This window comes from Schistocerca nitens, chromosome 5, assembly GCF_023898315.1.
Source record: "Schistocerca nitens isolate TAMUIC-IGC-003100 chromosome 5, iqSchNite1.1, whole genome shotgun sequence".
Taxonomy (NCBI): domain Eukaryota; kingdom Metazoa; phylum Arthropoda; class Insecta; order Orthoptera; family Acrididae; genus Schistocerca; species Schistocerca nitens.
In genome coordinates, this window is record NC_064618.1 from 483,379,154 (window position 1) to 483,401,819 (window position 22,666).

The following is a 22,666-nucleotide window of genomic DNA, read 5'->3' on the forward strand; positions in this document are numbered from 1 at the left end:
GAGATAGCAGATACAATACTGCGAGAGGAATATGAGAAAGCACTGAAAGACCAAAGTCAAAACAAAGCCCCTAGAGCAGATGACATTCCATCAGATAGCCTTGGGAGAGCCATCCATGACAAAACTGTTCCATCTGCTATTAAATATGTAAGATGTAAGAGATAGGCAAAATACCCTCAGACTTCAAGAAGAATATAATAATTCCAATTCCAAAGAAAGCAGATGCTGTCAGGAGTGAATATTACTGAATTGTCAGTTTAACAAGTCATGCTTGCAAAATAATACCACAAATTCCTTACACAAGAGTGGAAGAATTGTTAGAAGCCAACCTCGGGGAAGATCAGTGTGGATTCTGGAGAAATGTAGAAACATACAGGGCAATACTGACCCAACTGCTTATCTTAGCAGAGGTTAAGGGAAGGTAAATCTACATTTATAGCATTCTTAGACTTACAGAAAGCTTTTTGACGATGTTGACTGGAATATACTCTTTAAAATTCTGAATGTAGCAGGGATGAAAACAGCAAGCAAAAGGCTGTTTACCACTTGTACAGAAATGAACAGCAGTCAAAAGAGTTGTGACTCAGTAAAGGAAAGCAGTAGCTGAGAAAGGAGACAGGGTTGTAGCCTATCCTCAATGTTATTCAATCTGTACATTGAGCAAATGTAAAGGAAAACAAAGAAAAATTTGTATTAGAAATTAAAGTTGTGGTGCTATAGAAGGACGCTGAAGATTAGATTGGTAGATTGTGTAAATAATGAGGAGGTACTGGATAGAATTGGGGAGACAAGAAATTTGTGGTACAACTTGACTAAAATAAGGGATCAGTTGATAGGACACATTCTGAAACATTAAGGAATAACCAAGTTAGTATTGGTGGGAAGTGCGGAGGGGGGGGGGGGGGGGATAAAAATCGTAGAGGGAGACCAAGAGATGAATACAATAAGCAGATTCAGGAAGATGTGGGTTGCAGTAGTTATTCAGAGATGAAGAGGCTTGCACAGGATAGAGTGGCATGAAGAACTGGATCAAACCATTCTTCAAACTGAAGACCACAAGAAAAACAATAACATCTTATCATCATGAAATATAATTGAGATATAAAGGTTGAGGGATTGCTGTAATGTTTAAGAGTTGTTAAAACTGATCTAGCAAGTCTGAGACCTTGGCATTCACCTTTGAGTAGATCTACAAAGTTTTCTTTAATTGTAAGACACATCTGTTTATCTCTTGTGCTTTTGATTCATCAAATAATAGCTACATATTTCAGATTTGTTAGTATTAAGGCAACTGAGACAGGTGTTTCCATTTGTGTTAACAGATATTCACAGCAGTCAGACCACAAAATCACTGGCAAGTGATGGACAATATTTATACTTATATACGTCAAAAGGTCTTTTCAAGATAGGCTCTGGTTACGGTGGAACTGTAAAGGCTAACATATACATCCACAAATCAGATTTCTTTATTGATGAAAAAGGATGGCTAGGATTTGCTTATGTGAGTATTTATTTTGTAACTTTATTTGTCATTGTTTCGGCTTCTTATTGTAGTGTGAATTGATACTGCATGTGTTTACTTCATAGGGAATGCTGTACTTCAAATTTGTTGGGAAAAAAGGCTGTGAGCTCCTGCTTATGGACAGAGAATCGTTGAAAGTCATGGATATTGTTTCCCTGGAAGGGAAAGATTGCGGTTCTTGCGTAATGTTTTCTGATGGAGAAAATCTTGGAATGATTACAGCAGCGAAAGATGTACGATATTTATCATCACTTTTTCCAAAAATTTTGCTATATTTAGCATCTTCAATTGAGTAAGAATTAATGAGAACTCTAGTTACTATACATCTGCACTTCATGTATATGTTTCAGGATGGTTTTGTTGTTCGTACAATAAATCCTACCAGTTCACCCGTTGTGTCAGTCAATGAACTTCCCCTTAAGTTAGCAAGAAAATGTGTTGATGTTTTTGGATATGCTACATTTGATGAAGAAACCATGATACACACTGTACAGATTGGCTATGATGAAGAAATAGCTGTGATTGCTGCAGGGAAGGATTTTGGTTTAATAAGAACTAACTCAGGAAAGGTAAGGCAATAAATTCTCTACATCCTGGAATGGAACTGTGATTTAAATTAATAATTTATTTGAGTAGAATTTGCAACAATTGCTTTTTTTGAAGTTTTGATATAATTTATTTTCTGTACCATTAACTAGTTTTCAGGCCACTGCAAGCTCATCATCAGATACTATTCCTGTATCACTTCCATGTGGTGATGATCCTGTAGCAGCTTAAAATGTAGTTAATGGTAAAAAAAAAGTTGTATCAAAACTTCAGAAAAGCAAATGATTGTATATTCTGCCAAAAGATATTCCCAATGCAAAGCAGATAAATATCCAAAAATGTACTAACAGGAATTTCTTTGCATTTTAATTAAATAGTGACAGTAAAAAATGCTACAGAACAAAATATGTCTGAGAAACACATTTTTGTGTTTATATTGGTGTAGTTAGTAACATACAATGCTTCACTGCTTTCCCCCTGCTTTCAGGTCTTCTATTGTGGCAAATCGGCAAGTCTTGGAATCAAACAAGGAGGCCTCAGAAATGGCAAATGGGCTGAACTACCAATCACTAAGTCTCCTAAAATAACCCACTATGCTGTTGGTCATGAAGGTCTTCATGCAGTGCTGATCTCTGAAGATGGATCTGTGTTTTTTGTCGGAACAGCAAGAAGAGGAGAAGATGGCGATCAGAGTAAGATATTCTTCATCATGTGTACATGTACATGAAACAAAGTTTCAAAAATAAAATGTGTCTTAAGAAAAGTGTGGTAGTTTTTATGATAATTTATAAAATAAATAAATAAATAACTGCAGAGTACAGGGTGTTAAAGGAGGAATAATAAATATTTTAGGTGCTCTTAGACTTTTTTCAAGTAAAACATTCCACAAAACAAGTGTCCAGTTTTTATTTGTTTCAGAGGTATAGCTGTTTAAAAAGTGACTGAAACAAATACTCGTAGAAGGTGATAAGCAACCTCAGATTATTAAGTTTGTAGTTGAATATCATAAATCCCACCTCCAACTTCAATGCCCTTTTGAATTCACTTGGTAACCACAAGTGTAGCTCTTCTGAGGTCACCTTTTTTATTAGGGCACACTATTCATAATCTGATTGATCAATCCATCTCTTGTGTTTACTTTTATATTTCTAGCTCTCGCCTTTCAACTATCACCACTGACAAAAAATCTAAAGGGGTAGGGTGTGAGGATCTTGATGGCCAATGAATGTGATAATTTCTGCTGACCTGTCTTCTGATAGGAATGTTGGGTTTATATGATGTCTCATTAGAATTTGATGACTACAATGTGATGACTAGAATATGTGGGGCCCCATCATGATGGAATTACATATTCACCCTTGTAGACAAAGGAAGCGATTCTGATAATTCTGGAAGCTTATTCTCAAGAAAGTACAGATAACTAGGTCCTGTAAGAAGATGCAGTAATGCAAGAGGCTCCATCAGTTGATTGTCTATCATCCTACACCTCTCATTTACAGAGAAACGTTCTTGAAAAGGTGTCTCCACAGAGGCTTGTGGGTTTTTGTTGCACCACCAGTGTGATATATGGCTGTTATAGATACTGTCATGTGTGAAAGCGGCGTCATCAGTAAACAGTACTAATGGACTAGTTGCTGAAATGCAATGAGCCAGAGATAAAATTCCAATCATCTACAGTCACCTCCTTGTTGAATGTCATGATTAGTATCCCAGGCAAATTCAGTAATCTGTGGTGGCCTGCAATGTTTGCATGCCTCTGAGATCTCAGGGTCCCCAGATGTCTGTATAAGAGCTTTGTTGATTATTGCAGCATATGTAGTGTCCAGTAGCTAGAGGAGCTAAGCAAGGTAATCAAAAAGATTGCCAAGGTCTCTCCATGAGGCTGTGTAAGTGGTCTATTGATCAGAGATCTTAGTATTGACCTCCCTATTACATCTGCTAAACAGGGAAGATACTGTTGAAGGTGCCGCTACGTATGGAGATGAGATTCTAGTAGTTGTGTGTGCAGACTTCAGGGTGAGACTTGAGGAAATGATGAATGATGTGCATGTTCAGATGTAGCTGTGGTGCATGGGCAACACACACACACACACACACACACACACACACACACACATACACACACACATTTGAAGGGAAGAGTTCCTCCTGCTACAAATACGTTCCTCAGGCTTGATGGAATCCCTATAAATTACAACACTGTTTGCAGATAGCTAGGAATTCTTGTATACAAGAAAAGGAGCTTTCTAGAACATGTAAAATCCTTTTCTCAGAAAGTGGCTAAAATTATACATAAGGCTGCTCATGCTGGCACTCCCAACTATAAATTATTGTTGCATTTGATGCGGTTATATCATAAAGCTACACTATTGTGGGCTTTGCTGTCAGCATCTGGGTGCATCAGCTTCAACTGAAGCTACAGAAACAATACTGTGATGAAGTCAGCAGAGTGTACTTCTTAGGCTCATTGTCACCTTTTGCACTACATCTGATGTGGGTTTACTGGTGATTCTTAGTATATGTCGTATGGGTATGATGGTGTGTTACAGGTCAGCATTGTATTGGTTGGGATGTGAACGATATGATTATGTGTATGATGTCATAGGAGCTCATATTTTTGATGAAAGTCACTAATGAGCCTGGAAATTAAGTGAACAGAAATCTGATTCGGACACTAGAAGTGCTGCAAAGTGGGTATGCCAAGCATTAGGAACTGGCTCAGACTGCATTGCATCAGCCCTATTTGACGTATGGTGCACTGATTAAAATGTCGTGGTCCACATTCCAAACATCTGTATTGAGTGGGATGTAGTAATACATCAATCTGAGAGGAAAGTCCTGCTGATAACGACATTGCCCCATTCCCAGGTAGAGAGAGAACACAGAATGCGGACAGTTAGAGTGCATTCTGCAAACAGTTGTAAGTGACTGGAAACTATGGGCTACAGTTAATGAATGCACATTGTGTACCTATTAGATTGGTGCATTAGTTCATAGCATTTTTGTTTTGCATGTTATTATTCCGATTGCTATAAGTTTTTATCTACAAATTACTTCCCTGAAGTGAAACCATCACTGCTGACATTTATTGTCAACAACTGAAACATCTTGCAGACACAGTCCAAGAACAACAACCTGGAAGACTGCATGAAGTGATTCTCCTCCATGATAATGCCCACCTGAATTCTGGTAGACTGACAAAAAACTCTATACAGGAGTTGGGTTGGGAAGTCGTTCCACACCCACCTTCTTCACTTGATTCTGCACCCTCAGATTTTCACCTTTTCTGCTCTCTGTTGAACAATCTTCAAGGAACTTCCTTTCCAAAAGAAAATGTCCTCTGAACGTGGCTTGACAAGTTCTTCATCTCTAAACCATGTGACTTCTATAGTCGCAGAATCAAAAAGTTATCCCAGCATTGGCAGATGGCTGTAAGTAGTGAAGGAGAATATATTATTTATCACTAAAGTCTCTGTTATGTGTATCTCTTGTGTTTATTGAACTTATGGAAAAATGCTACGAACTTATGCACCAACCAAATATATATACTCACTCTTTATTATTATTATTTGTGCCAATCAATCATTCTCCACAATGTCAGCCCCCGGTAGCTGAGTGGTCAGCACGACAGAATGTCAATCCCAAGGGCCCGGGTTCGATTCCCAGCTGTGTCAGAGATTTTCTCTACTCAGGGGCTGGGTGTTGTGTTGTCCTTATCATCATCAATTCATCCCCATGTAAGCGCAAGTTGTCGAAGTAGCATCAAATCGAAAGTTTTGCACCCGGCGAATGGTCTACCCAATGGGAGGCCCTAGTCACACGACACGACATGACACGACATTCTCCACAATGCAGGAAACAAGATTTGTGGTCTGTTGATGTTGTTTGGATATTCAGAGCATCCACTTAATCTTATAGCCAGAAAGTTGAACATTTGCTTTATATTGGTTTGGTGCAAGGGTTAATAGCCTAATTTTTAGTTAATTGGCAAAACTCAAGTTCTTCTGAGGCTGCCTGTAACAAATTTAATAATGCAAGCTGGAAGTTATTTACTTAGAACTTGAACAATTTTTAATATTCTGTTTTATTTCTACATTAATATTAACAATAGTTGCCGTTAACATAATTTATAACTGTGTAATAATATAAAACATTTTATGTCACCATCACTGTGAATAAAAATGATTGAAACCATTCATATGTAACATCTACCACATTCTTGTGTGTGCAATGCCAATTCATGTAGAAACTGTGCATGTGCTTGTTGGAAGACTACATTTTACCAACTTTTACTTCATCCACACTGTTCATTTGTGCACTCAGGTGAGATATGTCTTTGAACACTGCAAAAGTCTTACACAATTTAGTGAAAACATGAGCAAACACTGTGGACTCTGATTCTCTGCAGCTAGGAAATCATCTACCTTTTCTCTACAAGCAACAGCAGCATTTCCATTACAAAACCCATACACAGGTATTCAGCATTTGCAAATATGTGTGGTATGCTTAAATGATACAGTGGAATTGGCCAAAAAATCGCAACCATAGTTGAAAATTTTAATTACATGTATTAAAGCATAGCTTCACAACTTGAAGTTTGAAACAAAAATGTGAGTTGACAAATAAACCCATAGCAACTGAAGAATGATACACAAAATGAAAACTTACCTCTATAACTAGATGAATCACTGTAACTGATAAAAATTGAATCACATTACATGGAAGTTTTTAGTCTGTACCACCAACTTCTACAATTCAGGGTGATTCAAAAAGGAAAAACTCATTTCAGTTGTTTATTACAGATAAACCATGAAAGATAGAAACACATTGTGCATGTCAGTAGATAGAGAAAGGCTCAAAGTTTATGTGCACATAGACACTATACTGTACACTCAACGTGAGCACCATGTGTTGCTCAAGAAACATCGAAATGGTAGTCCATTTCATTCCACCCACAAATCAAAAGGTTTCTGTTTATTGAATCAACAGCCCCAACAATTCGATTTCTCACCTCTTGAAGAGTAACTGCCATAAGCAGGCAAAAACTATGTTTTATATTCCCCCACAGAAAACACTCACAAGGTGCGAGGTCTGGCGACATGGGAGGCCAGAAGCAATGAACAAGATCTTGTTGTCAAGCCAACCTCCGCACCTCAAGGTGAAAGGGGGGAGGGCATTATGGATAAAAATAAAATCATTGGCATCTTTGTGAAGTTGAGGAAACAACCAATTTTTCAGCATGTCCAGATATTACATTCATGTTGCAATTTCCTCCACAAAAAGAAAGGTACATAAACTTTGTAAACATAAACAGAAGAAAGCACATTCAGTTTCAGGAAGTCTCTTTCATGTTTGATGATGATGCCAGGATTTTGTGGCCTCCAAATTCTTACATTATGGTGGTTTGCTTTACCCGATAGATGAAATGTCAATTCGTCTGAAAAGATGAGTCATTCAGAAAAAGTTTCATCTCGCATCACCTGGAGAATTGAAATCCAAAATTTGCACCTTCTCTTATGGTCACTGGGACACAATTGCTGCAGTAAGTGCAACTTCTAAGTTTTCATATGCAGGTGTCGTTTCAGAACTTGTCACACTATTGTTTGGGGAACCTGAAGTTCTTGGCTTATCTGTCTTGTGGACTTCTGAGGGCACTTTGTGAACACATCTGGGATATGCTTGACATTTTCATCAGTCGTGCATGGTCAACCAGTGCTCTTCCCTTTGCATATGCAACCAACATCCAAGAATTTCGTATGGCAGTCATAAATCTGCTTGTGCGGAGATAGATTTTTGCTGAATTTATGGTGGAATGCACATTGCGCTCCTGGAATATGGGTTGAACTTGCTTAAATTCCAACACGTAAAATGATTTCTTTTGTTCTGTAATCACTGTGTTGCTACAAACAAAAAACAGTGCAACTGTGTCAAAGCTTTGAACCTTCCTTTATCTAGTGACATGTGCAATGTGTTTCTGTCTTTTATAGTTTGTCTGTAACAAACAATTGAAATCTCTTTTTTCTTGGACAATGGATTGAACTTGCTTAAATTCCAACACATAAAATGATTTATTTTGTTCTGTAATCACTATGTTGCTACAAACAAAAAACAGCGCAACTGTGTCAAAACTTTGAACCTTCCTCTATGTAGTGACATGCACAATATGTTTCTGTCTTTCATAGTTTGTCTGTAACAAACAATTGAAATCGCTTCTTTGTTTTTGAATCATCTGGTATATACTGTCCCTCTTGAAACACCCATATAACTATTTCTCAAACTGTGGTGTAATACTGTGAAATAGAAGTGACACCAATACAAAAATTGCTGATATTACAAGATATATTTCATGTATAAAATATGAATATATGTTTCAGATTGGAACATACAGCATTTTGAACTTCATAACTTTTGTAGGAACCTGTATTATCTGCCTGATGGTCATGTGTGACATGCCTCAGAATTATGGTGTTGGGTGGTTTCACTGTCACTCATTTTTATTTTTTTTACAATAAACATTATACTTCCCTATTTTGATCAGATAACTATTCATTTTATATTTAATTTTAGGTAAAGCCCGTAGGCAGCCAAAACCTGTAAAGCCAAAGAAAATGGTTAAAGTAGAGGGCCAAGTTATTGTACATGCTGCATGTAATAATGGCACAACAGCTCTTGTTACAAGGGAAGGGGAACTGCTTATGTTCGGCAAAGATACAGCCCACTGTGATCCTGCTACAGGTATGTGACAAATTATGTTTTCACTTTCTTATGTGAATGGATTATGCCATCTTCCTGTAAGGTATCTGTATGATGATAGTCAACCATGGTCTGCATTAATTTTGCTGCAACAATCAGAAACAGTTATCCAGTATTGCTAGCAACATCTTTTGTAGAATATCAGAATATATGGGGTGTCCATAAAGCCCTGCTATCATTTTTAAAAAAAGTATGACTTGGAAATTATTACAGACAGAGCAACATGGTTTGTTGTAAAACATATAACAGCTGTTGAAGTTTTTCCCTGTTAAACCAGAATTTCAGTATGTGCCCTACTCGTTGCTCATAGAATATTACAGCAATATTTGAGTTGTGTCCATGTATGGGTCAGCATTGCAGCATCAAGAGTTCTGATTTCTTCATTGATTCATTCAAGTTAGCTATATCAGTGACTGGTGTTGGCTATACACAATCCTTGATGTAACCCTACAAAAAGAAGTGCATGGTGGTGCATCATTATGCTGGAAGATGATGGATGGTTGCAGTTCTTCAATCTGTGATAGCAGAAACCTTCCCTACATGGTTTTCTCTGTGAAGAAAAATGGGCTTCTCACTCTGTAGCACATTAGACCATGCCAAACATTAAACTTTGGGCTACTACAGATGAATTCTTTGTGCAGAGTGGGTTTTTAGGATCCCAAATACCAATGTTGTAGAAATTCATATATACAGTAATGTGGAACATTGCTTCATCTGAAATCAGGCACTATTTCTTGTAGTCATTGCCTGCACCCATGGGGACCAGTGGTGAAAAAATCATAATTTCTTATGTAAAACTTTATGGACAATTGATCTTGCTTCCTGCAATTCACATGATACATGACAAACATGACGAATTGACTTCTGTGGGACGCATTGAAATGCAACTTGCGCTCTTTCAACAAATGCTTGAGACAGAGGGGGACGTCAGCTTTGAGAAAAGTCTTTGACACAGCATGTCTCTTTAAAGTTTTTGAAGTACCACATTATGCTTGTTTTGCTGGTGGTGCTCTCCTGTACTGGTGTCAATAATTCCACTGTTCCATTGTCACATATTTGAATTGTACATATGAGATGATACACTGTCCCTTCTTATGGCCTGTCATCATTTAGATGCATTCCAAGTCAAATCATCCATTAAGAACAAATGAAAAATATTGTATCTCTAATAGTTTCCAAGATATGATATAATTGCGTAGATAAAAAACCATCTCACCAAGAAGCGACAAGAGAAAACACACATAAAAGATATGGAAATTGCAAGCTCTGAGAGCCAGTGGATCTTCCTCTTCTCAGAAGGACTTACTGATCCATAAGTCTCAGCTGATGTGAGGTTCTGATCAAATTTTCCACAACTTTCCCCATTTCCTAAGTCTGCCAGTCTTTTCCATCATCCCTCTTCCTTTCCCTTGAGCCCCTCTGCCAGGAGAAGGAGCCACTGGCCCCAAAAGCTTATGCAGTTCCATATCTTTTGTATGTGTTTTCTCTTGCTGCCACTTGGTGAGTAGAGCTTTTTATCAATCAGATTATATTTTCAAATAATGACTAGTTTATCAAGTTATGACATTTTGAAGTGATACTGGGAGATTATGGATACCCATAATTGTTTAAATAAAAAGCTAGAAATGAAAGCTGCAAATCATATTCAGACAGTAAAAAGCGGCACTTGGTAGATATAGATTTATGTCAAATCTAACGGGAATATGAAACATTTGATAACAAATTTTGAAGACTCACACTTCTGAATTGGAAGGGGAGAGTAATTTTCATGTTGTTAGTAGGGAAAACATGGAAGTACAAAGTGGATGACCATATTAGATTGAGAATTAGTATATACAGCAAGAGAAAGCAAGAATTTTTTACTTCTGTACCTCCTATGTCCATCTCGTCATTTTGTGCTTGCTGTTAATACTACCATTATACTATTTCTTTCCCAGCTACCTATTTTACCTTGCTGAATTCATCATATGTCTTTAGAGTCAGAAGCTCATTATAATTTGTTTCCACTTGTATCATTGTTGCTGTTTTTTTTTCAACTTTTGCTCATTTTTTGTAATTTATTGGAAGGCTATTTCTTTGTGTTAATATCATTCGTATGAGAGTTACTGTCAGTTCTAAATGTTGATGTTTTCATTTGAATGTGGTATGGTTTTACAGATTAATCAATTAGATTAAAAAACCTGCTTAGTGAAGAGAAGACACATATAAAAAAGTTAAGGAAATGTGCAAGCTTTTGGAGCCAATGGCTTCTTATTCTGATAGAAGGGGAAGGAAGAGGGATGAAGGAAAAGGACTAAACCTCACCAGTCTGGTTACAAAATAAACATTTTGCAATTTTTTTCAGTCTGTTTGTTCCTAGTGGCAGATGCTGCTTATATTATTTGAGTGGATTTGCACCATAGGGTTGAGAACTTCAGGTCCCTCCCAAATGTGTCACCTATGCACTACACATCGTAAGGCTGATACTGCAATAGATGACTACATTTAGAGTGCACAAAGATTTTTTTAACGTAGGCAATTCTACATGTAATCCAGATATTGGTAACTGTAGAAGACCCAGAAGTATTAAGAGTATTCACAACAAAGTCCCAGAGTTTGAAGAGTCTGAAGCAGTGGATCCCATATGATACCAGCAACAGAAAGCTGAATAAAATACAAAGTTTATGGCACTGATATTTTTGGGGTAAATATAACTGCATGTCAAAAGGATAAGCTAATAGGAAATGGATGTGGCATATTTGGCTCAGTAAACAAGAAACTCAAATCAACTGAGATAGACTATGAGGCTGCATGTGACTTGGTTTGGGTAGGACTAAGTGTCAAGGTTGGGCATAAACTTATAATTGGGTTATACTGTTGACTACCAGAAACTTACGAGGAAGTCTAGTTTGGTAGTATGCTTATTCCTCAGTCCTACTGTCATTACCAGAAGACACTTTGATCATCCAACAATATAATGGTGTAAGTACAGTGGACATCACAAGATATCATGCAATACAAAACTAAATACTTTCTCTGAAATGTACTTATAAAAGACAGTTTGGAATCCCAGTCATGATGGAAAACACTGGACTCGCATTTGGGAGGACAACGGTTCAATCCCACGTGCGGCCATCCTGATTTAGGTTTTCCGTGATTTCCCTAAATCGCTCCAGACAAATGCCAGGATGGTTCCTTTGAAAGGGCACGCTGACTTCCTTCCCTGCCCTTCCCTAATCTGCTGAGACCAATGACCTCGCTGTCTGGTCTCCGCCCTCAAAACAACCCAACTCATGATGGAAATGTATAACATCTAAAGCCAACAAATACTGACATCTTTGAAGGTGTGCGTATTGAAACTAGTATCAGAGACCATGAGGATGTTCTAGTGGCATGATTACTATGGTACAAAGGGTGACTAAAACTAGTGGAAAAATATATGCGTTTAGTCACCTGTGTGAAGAGACAAAGCTTCCTGCACTACTTCCAGAGGTTATTATCATTTTACATTGGCTTCTTTGTAGTTCGTAACCTGTGAAGTATTGCAGTACTAAATTATTTTTTATGAACTTGTACACTTTATAGACTTTTAGCAAATAAAGTTAATCAAAATCCGTTTTATTGTGCTTTTATTAAGAACAATAACACTGGACTCAGAACCAATGGTGTAGTTTACAATTGCTTTCCAAAAGACAATGTGCTGCAATGTAAATGTCTGTATTGTTGTCAACTAGAAGACAAAATTAATTTGTTTGTATTGATCTTTGGTGTTCAGCCAGGTGCAGATGGTTATGTAACATGATATTTCAAAAGCATACCTTACCAACATCTTCAGGAGATACCTGTACAATGAATTTGTTCACTACATATGCAGCTACCCAGGTAACTGACTGTGTGTGTGGGGTGCACACAAGGTTTTTTTAGATTAGGTGATTCTTCATCCAGTCCAGATAAAGACAGCTGGAGGAAACCCGAAAGTATTAGTATAAGATCCAATGAAATGCCCTCCAGAGGTGAGAGTATTAAAATCCTAATAGTTGAGTGCCAAAGCATTCGTAATAAAGTGCCAGAGTTTGAAACACACCTGAAAAGCTATGAGGCTGACATGGTTAAAACATTAAGTTGATAACAGTGAGATTTCTGGGGAAAATTTAAGTGTATATCAAAAAGATAGTCTAATGGGAAATGAAGGTGGTGTATTTCTCACAGTAGACAAGATCCACTGCAATATAAATTAAAGCAGCATGTGAGATTGTTTCAGCAAGACTAAGTGTCAGGAGTGGGCACAAAATTGTGATTGGATCCTTCTATCGACCTCCAAATTCTCCTCCTATCTATCTATATCCAGATCCCGCTCTGCTACTGCTGGGTCTGGGTGCTGCATTTGGCTCAGTCCTCCCACCACTTTTCTTGCTCCACTTGCTGCCAGGTGATACCTCTCCTTTCCACAGATATTCTCACTTCCATTTTCCACCATGTTCTTGGGCATCCTCTACGTCTTTTTCCATCCATCTTTAGTTCTTCCATAATTTTGGGGAGTCTCTGCCCATGCATCCTCTTAACACGCCTGTACCATCTTAATCTCTCTTTTTTTTTCAATTTCTTCTCTCATACTTCGTTGTTTAAGGTCATTTTTAATATCTACATTCCTTACTCTGTCCATTCTTGTTTTTCCCTTAACTGCTCTGAGAAATTTCATTTTCCCTGCTTGCAGTCTGCTCCAGTCCCTTTCTGTCATTGTTCATGTTTCTCCTTCAAAGGTGACAATAAGGAAGTAATAACTCTTATACATAAGAAGTTTTGCTTTTTCTGAAACTTGCTTACTCCAAATCAGGTGTTTTATTGTATGTTAGCAATTGCCTCCCTTCTGTAGCCTCCTATTAATTTAGTTGGTTATTCTTCCATCACTAGATATTTCACTCCCTAAATAAGTGAAACTGTCTACCACTTTGAGGCGTTCTCCATTCAAAGTGATATTTCTGTTGATCCCTTTGTCTCTCCCAAATACCTTTACTTCACTCTTATCTTATTTATTTTTAATCCATACCTTTTCATTATTTCCTTCCATGCATCAAGTTGTAACTCTACATCACCTCTTTATCGCCCCATATTACCATATCATCTGCAAACATCATCTTTTTGTCTTTTTCTTTTACTATATCTTTAACTGTCCTATTCATTTCCTCCATCACAACATTAGAAAGTACAGGAGATAAAATACTTCCTTCATTTAAGTCCTTTTCTTATTTCGAAATATTCAGAGTTCCCCAGTGGTGTTCTAATTCTACAGTTGTGCCCTCTGTACATTGTCTTTATTAAATTAATGTATCCATCTTCTATATTTATCTTCTTCATTTCTTCCCAGAGTCTTTCCCTGTTAACTGAGTCATATGCCTTTTCTATGTCTATAAAAACCATTATCACCCTTTTGTTATACTCCCAACTTTTTTCCATCAGTTGACAGATAGAAAATATCAGGTCAATCATTTATCCTTTCTTAAACCCATGCTGTTCTTCACTCAGCTCCTTTTCTATCTTTTCACTTATTCAATTTAGTAAAATTATTTCACAAATCTTGGCTGTATGACTCATAAGGGTTATTCCTCTGTAGTTTTTACAAAGAATATTTATTTATTTATTTATTTATTTATTTATTTATTTATTTTTTTTTTTTTTGCTATGAAGCGACTGCATTCCCATGGGACCTGCTGCTCTTATCATGTCCTCTGATACTTCATCAGGTGCTGGGGCTTTCCCCCCATTCATCTTCTTCACAGCTATCTCCATTTCTTCCCATGTAATTTATCCTAATTGTGCTTCCCAACTTCTCTCAATTTCTCCATTATTTGTTGTGTCCTTGTGTACCTGCTCCTCAGCGTTTAACAGTTTCTTAAAATGTTCTTTCCAGAGATCTTTTATATTACTTAGATCTTCAATTACACTCCTATCCTCTGTTTCCATCTTTACTGGTACTTCAGAAGCAGAAGTAGGAATACAAACCTCTCAAAAATGAGATAGACAGTAAGTGCAAAAGTGCAGGGATGGCTAGAGGACAAATGTAAATATGTAGAGGCTTATTTCACTAGGGGTAAGGTAGATACTGCGTACAGAAAAAATTAAAGAGACCTTTGGAGAAAAGAGAACCACTTGTATGAATATCAAGAGCTCAGATGGAAAACCAGTTCTAAGCAGAAAAGGGAAAGCAGAAAGGTGGAAGGAGTATATAGAGGTTCAATACAAAGGTGATGTACTTAAGCCAAAACACGGCCCCGGGAGTAGACAACAGTCCATTAGAACTACTGACAGCCTTGGGAGTGCCAGTCCTGACAAAACTCTACCATCTGGTGAGCAAGACATATGAGACAGGCGAAATATCCTCAGACTCCGAGAAGACTATAATAATTCCAATCCCAAAGAAAGCAGGTGTTGACAGATGTGAAAATTACCACACTATCAGTTTAATAAGCCACGGCTGCAAAATATTGACACAAATTCTTTACAGACGAATGGAAAAACTGGTAGAAGCCGACCTTGGGGAAGATCAGTTTGGATTCCGAAGAAATATTGGAACACGTGAGGCAATACTGACCCTACGACTTATCTTATAAAATAGGTTAAGGAAGAGCAAACCTACATTTCTAGCATTTGTAGACTTAGAGGAAGCTTTTGACAATGTTGAATGGAATACACACTTTCAAATTCCGAAAGTGGCAGGGGTAAAACACAGGGAGCGAAAGGCTATTTACAATTTGCACAGAAACCAGGTGGCAGTTATGAGTGTCGAGGGGCATGAAAGGGAAGCAGTGGTTGGGAAGGGAGTGAGACAGGTTTGTAGCCTCTCCTCGATGTTATTCAGTCTGTATATGAGCAAGCAGTAAGAAAAATTTGGAGTAGGTATTAAAATCCATGGAGAAGAAATAAAAACTTTGAGGTTAGCCAATGACATTGTAATTATGTCAGAGACAGCAAAGGACTTGGAAGAGCAGTTGAACGGAATGGACAGTGTCTTGAAAGGAGGATATAAGATGAACATCAACAAAAGCAAAACGAGGATAATGGAATGAAGTCGAATTAAATCGGGTGATGCTGAGGGGATTAGATTAGGAAATGAGACACTTAAAGTAGTAAAGGAGTTTTGCTATTTAGGGAGCAAAATAACTGATGATGGTCGAAGTAGAGAGGATATAAAATGTAGACTGGCAATGGCAAGGAAATCGTTTCTGAAGAAGAGAAATTTGTTAACATCGAGTATAGATTTAAGTGTCAGGAAGTCGTTTCTGAAAGTATTTATATGGAGTGTAGCCATGTATGGAAGTGAAACGTGGACGATAAATAGTTAGGACAAGAAGAGAATAGAAGCTTTTGAAATGTGGTACTACAGAAGAATGCTGAAGATTAGATGGGTAGATCACATAACTAATGAGGAGGTATTGAATCAGGGAGAAGAGGAGTTTGTGGCACAACTTGACTAGAAGAAGGGATTGGTTGGTAGGACATGTTCTGAGGCATCAAGGGATCATCAATTTAGTATTGGAGGGCAGCGTGGAGGGTAAAAATCGTAGAGGGAGACCAAGAGATGAATACACTAAGCAGATTCAGAAGGATGTAGGTTGCAGTTGGTACTGGGAGATGAAGAAGCTTGCACAAGATAGAGTAGTGTGGAGAGCAGTTTACTCCTGTAAACTGTATATTTGTATTGACTTATCCCATATCAGTTGTACAAGCCATTGTACTGATTTGATCTACGGGACAAATAAATAAATAAAAGCTGCATCAAACCAATCTCAGGACTGAAGACCACAACAACAACAACAGCAGAAGCCTTCCTTTTATTTTTCATCATTTTATAGAACATTTTCTTGTTGCACTTCACATCTTCTTCAAATTTTCCTCCTGATTAACTGAAAACTTTAGAGAAAACCTCAGTAAATGCCTTCTGTGAAAACTACCTAGAACATATGATTTGGAATCCCACTCTTGATGAAACTATATTAGATCTGACGGCAATTGATATCTTTGAGGTTGTCCACATCAAAAGTGGTATCAGTGAGCATGAGACAGTTGTAGCAACAATGATTACCAAATTACAAAGGGTAATTCAACGAACTTCATAAAAGAGCAGTAGTTTCATATCTCAGTGAGGAACATGAAAGTTCTAGCACAGAGTGGGAACATGTAGAGGAGCTGGGGCTGGAGTTTAAAAGAATAGATGACCATGTACTGGTGAAACAGTTCATATGGGAGGGACCCTCCATTGTATGCAGCCACTGTAAAGAAACTTCTAAAGAAGCAGAGACTACTGCATAATAGGTATAAAACAATGCACAGAACTATAGATAATGAAAGATGCTGGATGAAATGTGATTGACTGTCAAGAGAGTGATTCATAAAGCCTTCAATTGACTACTGTAGCAGAATATTGTATGAAAAGGCTGTTAGTCGCTCCAAAGTTAGTGTCTAGTCACTTGCGGATGAGACAGGAAGTGAAATTGAGGGTAGTGAAGCAAAGGCAGAAGTGCGTATCTCTGTTTTCAAATGTTTCTTCACAAAGGAAAACACAGGAGAATTGGCCCAATTTAATCATTGTACCACTGAAAAGATGAGTGAAGTGTCAGTGTCAGTGGTATTGAGAAACAGCTGAAATCATAAATATTGAACAAAGCTCCAGGGCCCATTGGAATCCCTATCAGATTTTATATTGGATTTGCAGCTGAGTTAGCCCCTCATTTAATGGAGTTGGAAGAAAGCACGAGTCACATACGTTTGCCATAAGGATGTTTGAAGTGATCCACAAAATTACTGTTCGATATCCTTGTCATTGATTTTTTGTAGTATCTTAAAATGTACTCTGAGCTCAAACATAATGAAATATTTTGAACAGAATGGCCTCCTCTATGGCAAGCAGCATGTATTCTGCAAAAATAAATGGTGTGAAATCCAACTCTCACTTTTCTTCCATGAAATACTGAAAACTTTAAGTCAAGACAATCATGTAGATGCAGTATTTCATTATTTCTGAAAAGCATTTGACTCAGTATCACATACACTTATTTTTAAAAGTGTGATCATATGGGATATCAAGCAAAATTTGTGGCTGGATTGAGGATTTTATGGCAGGAAGGATTCAGCAAGGTATCTTGAATGGAGAATCATCAGCAGATGTAGAAATTGTAGTGGACTGTTAAGGCAGCCAGTCCACAGTGAAGTAGCCGAAAGGGCACGTGTCAACTCACGCCGTCTGGCGTTAAGTCTGTAACAGGATTCGTAATGAATGTGATAAAGAAAAGAACGTAGCTACTAGAACACTTAACTTTTATATTGTCCTTTGGTATACAGCATTCTTGATGATACATGCAATGGTACAAATGGCGCCTTGCTAGGTCGTAGCCATTAACTTAGCTGAAGGCTATTCTAACTGTCTCTCGGCAAATGAGAGAAAGGCTTCGTCAGTGTAGTCACTAGCAACGTCGTCGTACAACTGGGGCGAGTGCTAGTACGTCTCTCGAGACCTGCCTTGTGGTGGCGCTCGGTCTGCGATCCTGACAGTGGCGACACGCGGGTCCGACATGTACTAATGGACCGCGGCCGATTTAAAGCTACCACCTAGCAAGTGTGGTGTCTAGCAGTGACACCACAGAAATAACTATGGGTGTGCCCCAGGAATGTGTGCTGGGACCATTGCTGTTCACGTTGTATATTAATGACCTTTGGATAATGTTAATAATAGCCTCAGACTTTTTGCAGATAAAGCAGTTATCTATTAATGAAGTACTGTCTGAAAAAAGGTGCCCAAATATTCAGTCAGATCTTGGAAAGATTTCAAAGTGGTGCAAAGATTGGCAATTCACTTTAAATGTTCAGGAATGTAAAATTGTGCATGTCACAAAACAAAAAAAATCTAGTATCCTACTACTATAATGTCACCGAACCACAGTTGAAATTGGTAAACTCATACAAATACCTGGGTGTAACTCTCAGTAGGAACATGAAATGGAACTATCATGGATAAAGCTGGTAGTAGACTTTGGTTTATTGATAGAATACTGGGAAAATGCAACTAGTCTACAAAGGAAATTGGTTGCAGATCACTCGTGCCACCAATCCTAGACTATTTCTCAAGTGTTTGGGCCCCGTACGAAGTAGGTCTAACAGGGGATATTGAACATATACAAAGAAGGGCAGGACAAGTAGCTAAATGTTTGTTTGATCCATGGGAGAGTGTCACAGAGATGCTGAAGAACCTGAACTGGCAGACTCTTGAAGATAGGTGTAAACTATCCCAAGAAAGCCAACTTACAAAATTTCAAGAATCTTCTTTAAATGACAATTCTGTACTACAACCCCCAATCTATTGCTCCCATAAGGATAGTGAAGACAAGATTAGGTTAATTGCATACATATAAGCATTTAAACAACCATTCCATACAAGAAAGGAATGGGAAAAATGCTAATAACTGGTACAATGGAACATACCATCTGCCATGCACTTCATAGTGGTTTGCAGAGTGCAGATGTCTATCCATCACACCATCTGCCTGCTTAGCTGACTGGTAATGTGCATGCCTCCCATGCAGCAGGCCCGGGTTCGATTCCTGGCTGGGTTGGAGATTTTCTCCGCTTGTGGACTGGGTGTTGTGTTATCCTCATCATCATTTCATCATCATCACCAGCACACGAGTCGCCCAATGTAGCATCGACTGCAATAAGACTTGCATTCAGTGAATTTTTTTCCATCACACCTTTATATTCTTATTGCTTTCCACCCCTTCCCTCACTACCCAGCTGCATGCCATATTGGATTGAGTTTGTGGGTAAGATGTGAGTGCAGAGTGCTGGTCTTGAGCCCCAGTCCCTCAGTCCTTCCTCTATCCCCGTCAGGTGCAGAAGTCATTCTCAGCTGACATTGTGACTTCAGTTGGCTGAGCACTGGGTCCCATGCCTTACTTAGAGAGAGAGAGAGAGAGAGAGAGAGAGAGAGATATAGAGAGAGAGAGAGAGAGAGTGTGTGTGTGTGTGTGTGTGTGTGTGTGTGTGTGTGTGTGTGTGTGTGGTTTGAGGTTTTCGGGCGCTTCACTTAGAATGAAGCCACTGTCTCTACACAGTTGTTGCCCATTTATATTTCAACAGGCTCCTTTAGAACACAATCCCAAAATTATAAGATCTGTCTGATCACTTCCACTTGTTCATATTTTATTGAATCCCCTGAAGTTATACAATGTTCCACAACCACAGATGTTGTTTGTTGCTTGAGTACGGTGTTTTTCCTGTGCTCGTAGCACCTTTATTCAATTGCCTGTGCAGTGTCCCTGACACGTGCCTTACCACATTTGCATGAAATATTGTGTGTGGTAGACACACATCAGTGTTAGTGGCTTGCCTGCTGCACACACTGTGTTCCATCGTGCCATCCACTTTGCACTTGACTAGATCATCCAACAGAGTTTGCCATTGTCTTCCCTCTCCATAGTGAATTTGATGCTACAATGCAGGGAGCTCAGATATTGGAGAAACACTTGAAACCTTTCACTCACATGTGGCCACACTACAAATGTGTCATCAGTTTATCTGTTAAAGCTTTCTCCATAGCTTTTTCTGTGAAATCCTCTTGCATAAGTTTGCTACAACCTGTAACAAAGCCATCTGTTTGTTCATAATAGTCACCATTGAAGAGGGAGAATATAGATGCAAGGATGAATTCGAAGAGGGTAATCATTGTGAGGTTAGTTTCTCCCTTATCAGCTTGTGGGAATCAGCAAGCAGCTATTGTAGAGAATATAAATGCTATAAAGGGAGAAATTATTGTTTCCGTGAAAAAAATTTAAATCATACATGTTATCTCTCAAACCATCAGTACCTTACAATAAAGAAAGTATAAGTTAGAGTTGAAGAGTACTCTCTCTATTCCGTGTAAGACCAAGTTCATTGTTTACTCAAAATATGTTAGGTGGACCCGAGAGGACATAGCAAATACTGTACTCTTACTGTAATACTTGTGTTTCTAAATTGTGAAGAGATTTTTCTGTCTTTTTACATGTTGCTGAATACTCTGGAATGAATGAGACTTAGTAGTAACCACACACTTCAAGATAAGTATTACATTTAATTAAAACCTGCTCCAAAGTGTGTACGTGTTTTGGGCCAATGGCTATTCAAAACTTGGATTATAATTAGAATTAACTCAGCTGCAAATTCTGTGTAGAATCTGACAGCAATTTCATCAGTCTCTGAAGCCTTGTTAAATTTTAGTGTACGTAGCTATTTTTCATTGCCACTGACACTAGTGTCTACACCACTCACGTTTGCAATGAGTTTGTTTAAATTGGGGCAGTTCATACGTACTAGGTGGTTATAATTAAACTGACTGTGATCCAAGTGCTGCAGTGCAGGCTGTATACGAGGTGTGGCTAGAAAAAAACCGGACTAGTACTGGTGAAACAATAAAACGAATGCAATAAGGCTGAAAGTCGCGTGGCCTGTCACGTGACTCTCGCTCCGCCTACTGCTCGAGTTTCATCTGCCTCCTGCACTCAGTCTGCCCGTGGCGTCTGTTTTAAGTAGTTGACGTTTTGTCTGTGCGTCGGAAAATGTTGAGTGTACAGAAAGAACAACGTGTTAACATCAAATTTTGTTTCAAACTAGGAAAATCTGCAAGTGAAACGTTTGTAATGTTACAACAAGTGTACGGCGATGATTGTTTATCGCGAACACAAGTGTTTGAGTGGTTTAAACGATTTAAAGATGGCCGCGAAGACACCAGTGATGACACTCGCACTGGCAGACCATTGTCAGCAAAAACTGATGCAAACATTGAAAAAATCGGTAAACTTGTTCGACAAGATCGCCGTTTAACAATCAGAGCAGTGTCTGAGTTAACAGGAGTTGACAAGGAAAGTGTCGAACAAGTTTACCGATTTTTTCAATGTTTGCATCAGTTTTTGCTGACAATGGTCTGCCAGTGCGAGTGTCATCACTGGTGTCTTCGCGGCCATCTTTAAATCGTTTAAACCACTCAAACACTTGTGTTCGCGATAAACAATCATCGCCGTACACTTGTTGTAACATTACAAACGTTTCACTTGCAGATTTTCCTAGTTTGAAACAAAATTTGATGTTAACACGCTGTTCTTTCTGTACACTCAACATTTTCCGACGCACAGACAAAACGTCAACTACTTAAAACAGACGCCACGGGCAGACTGAGTGCAGGAGGCAGATGAAACTCAAGCAGTAGGCGGAGCGAGAGTCACGTGACAGGATATGTGACTTTCAGCCTTATTGCATTCGTTTTATTGTTTCACCAGTACTAGTCCGGTTTTTTTCTAGCCACACCTCGTACATCGCAGGATGCTGAAAGATCTTAGGTATGTTCATTAATCACTACACTCCTGGAATATGGTGAAAAATAATAGTTCCACTTTCTGCCACCAGGTTAAAATATGGCACCGTAGGCAGTCAGAAAGTGGTGCAGATACAGAAAAATGGGAGAAATGATCACACATATGGTAACAATGGTTCTGCCATGTTTGTTAGGACATAGTTACAAGTTAACGTGTGTTGAAAATGGTCTCCTGACACAGAAACATGTTGTATCCACAACACAGCATGCTCTACAGCTGCTTGTAGCATACCCGATGTAATCAGAGTGATATGTCATTGTGTGATATCCTTCAGATCAGGAAGAGTTCAGATATTCCAATAGACGCCATCTTTCAGATATCCACACAACCAGTAGTCACATGGGTTTATGTTAGAGGATCTCAGAAGGCACACGTCTTGAAATTGCCTAGAGATGATGCAGTTGATACTGAATGTTTCTTGAAGCAAACCTTTTACCTGACAAGTGACATGTGGTGTTGCACAATCTTG

General features: G+C 38.4%; 1 protein-coding gene across 1 annotated transcript in view; it reads left to right on the top strand.

Annotated features, from left to right (window-relative positions):
- LOC126260543 (E3 ubiquitin-protein ligase MYCBP2-like) overlaps window positions 1-22,666 on the top strand; it is an 831,093-nt gene that overhangs the window by 101,824 nt on the left and 706,603 nt on the right. Inside the window, exons 6-10 of the mRNA XM_049957878.1 lie at window positions 1,323-1,501; window positions 1,588-1,755; window positions 1,873-2,091; window positions 2,556-2,760; window positions 8,636-8,803. Of these exons, the coding sequence (XP_049813835.1) occupies window positions 1,323-1,501; window positions 1,588-1,755; window positions 1,873-2,091; window positions 2,556-2,760; window positions 8,636-8,803 (939 nt within the window). The remainder of the gene's footprint in view (window positions 1-1,322; window positions 1,502-1,587; window positions 1,756-1,872; window positions 2,092-2,555; window positions 2,761-8,635; window positions 8,804-22,666) is intronic.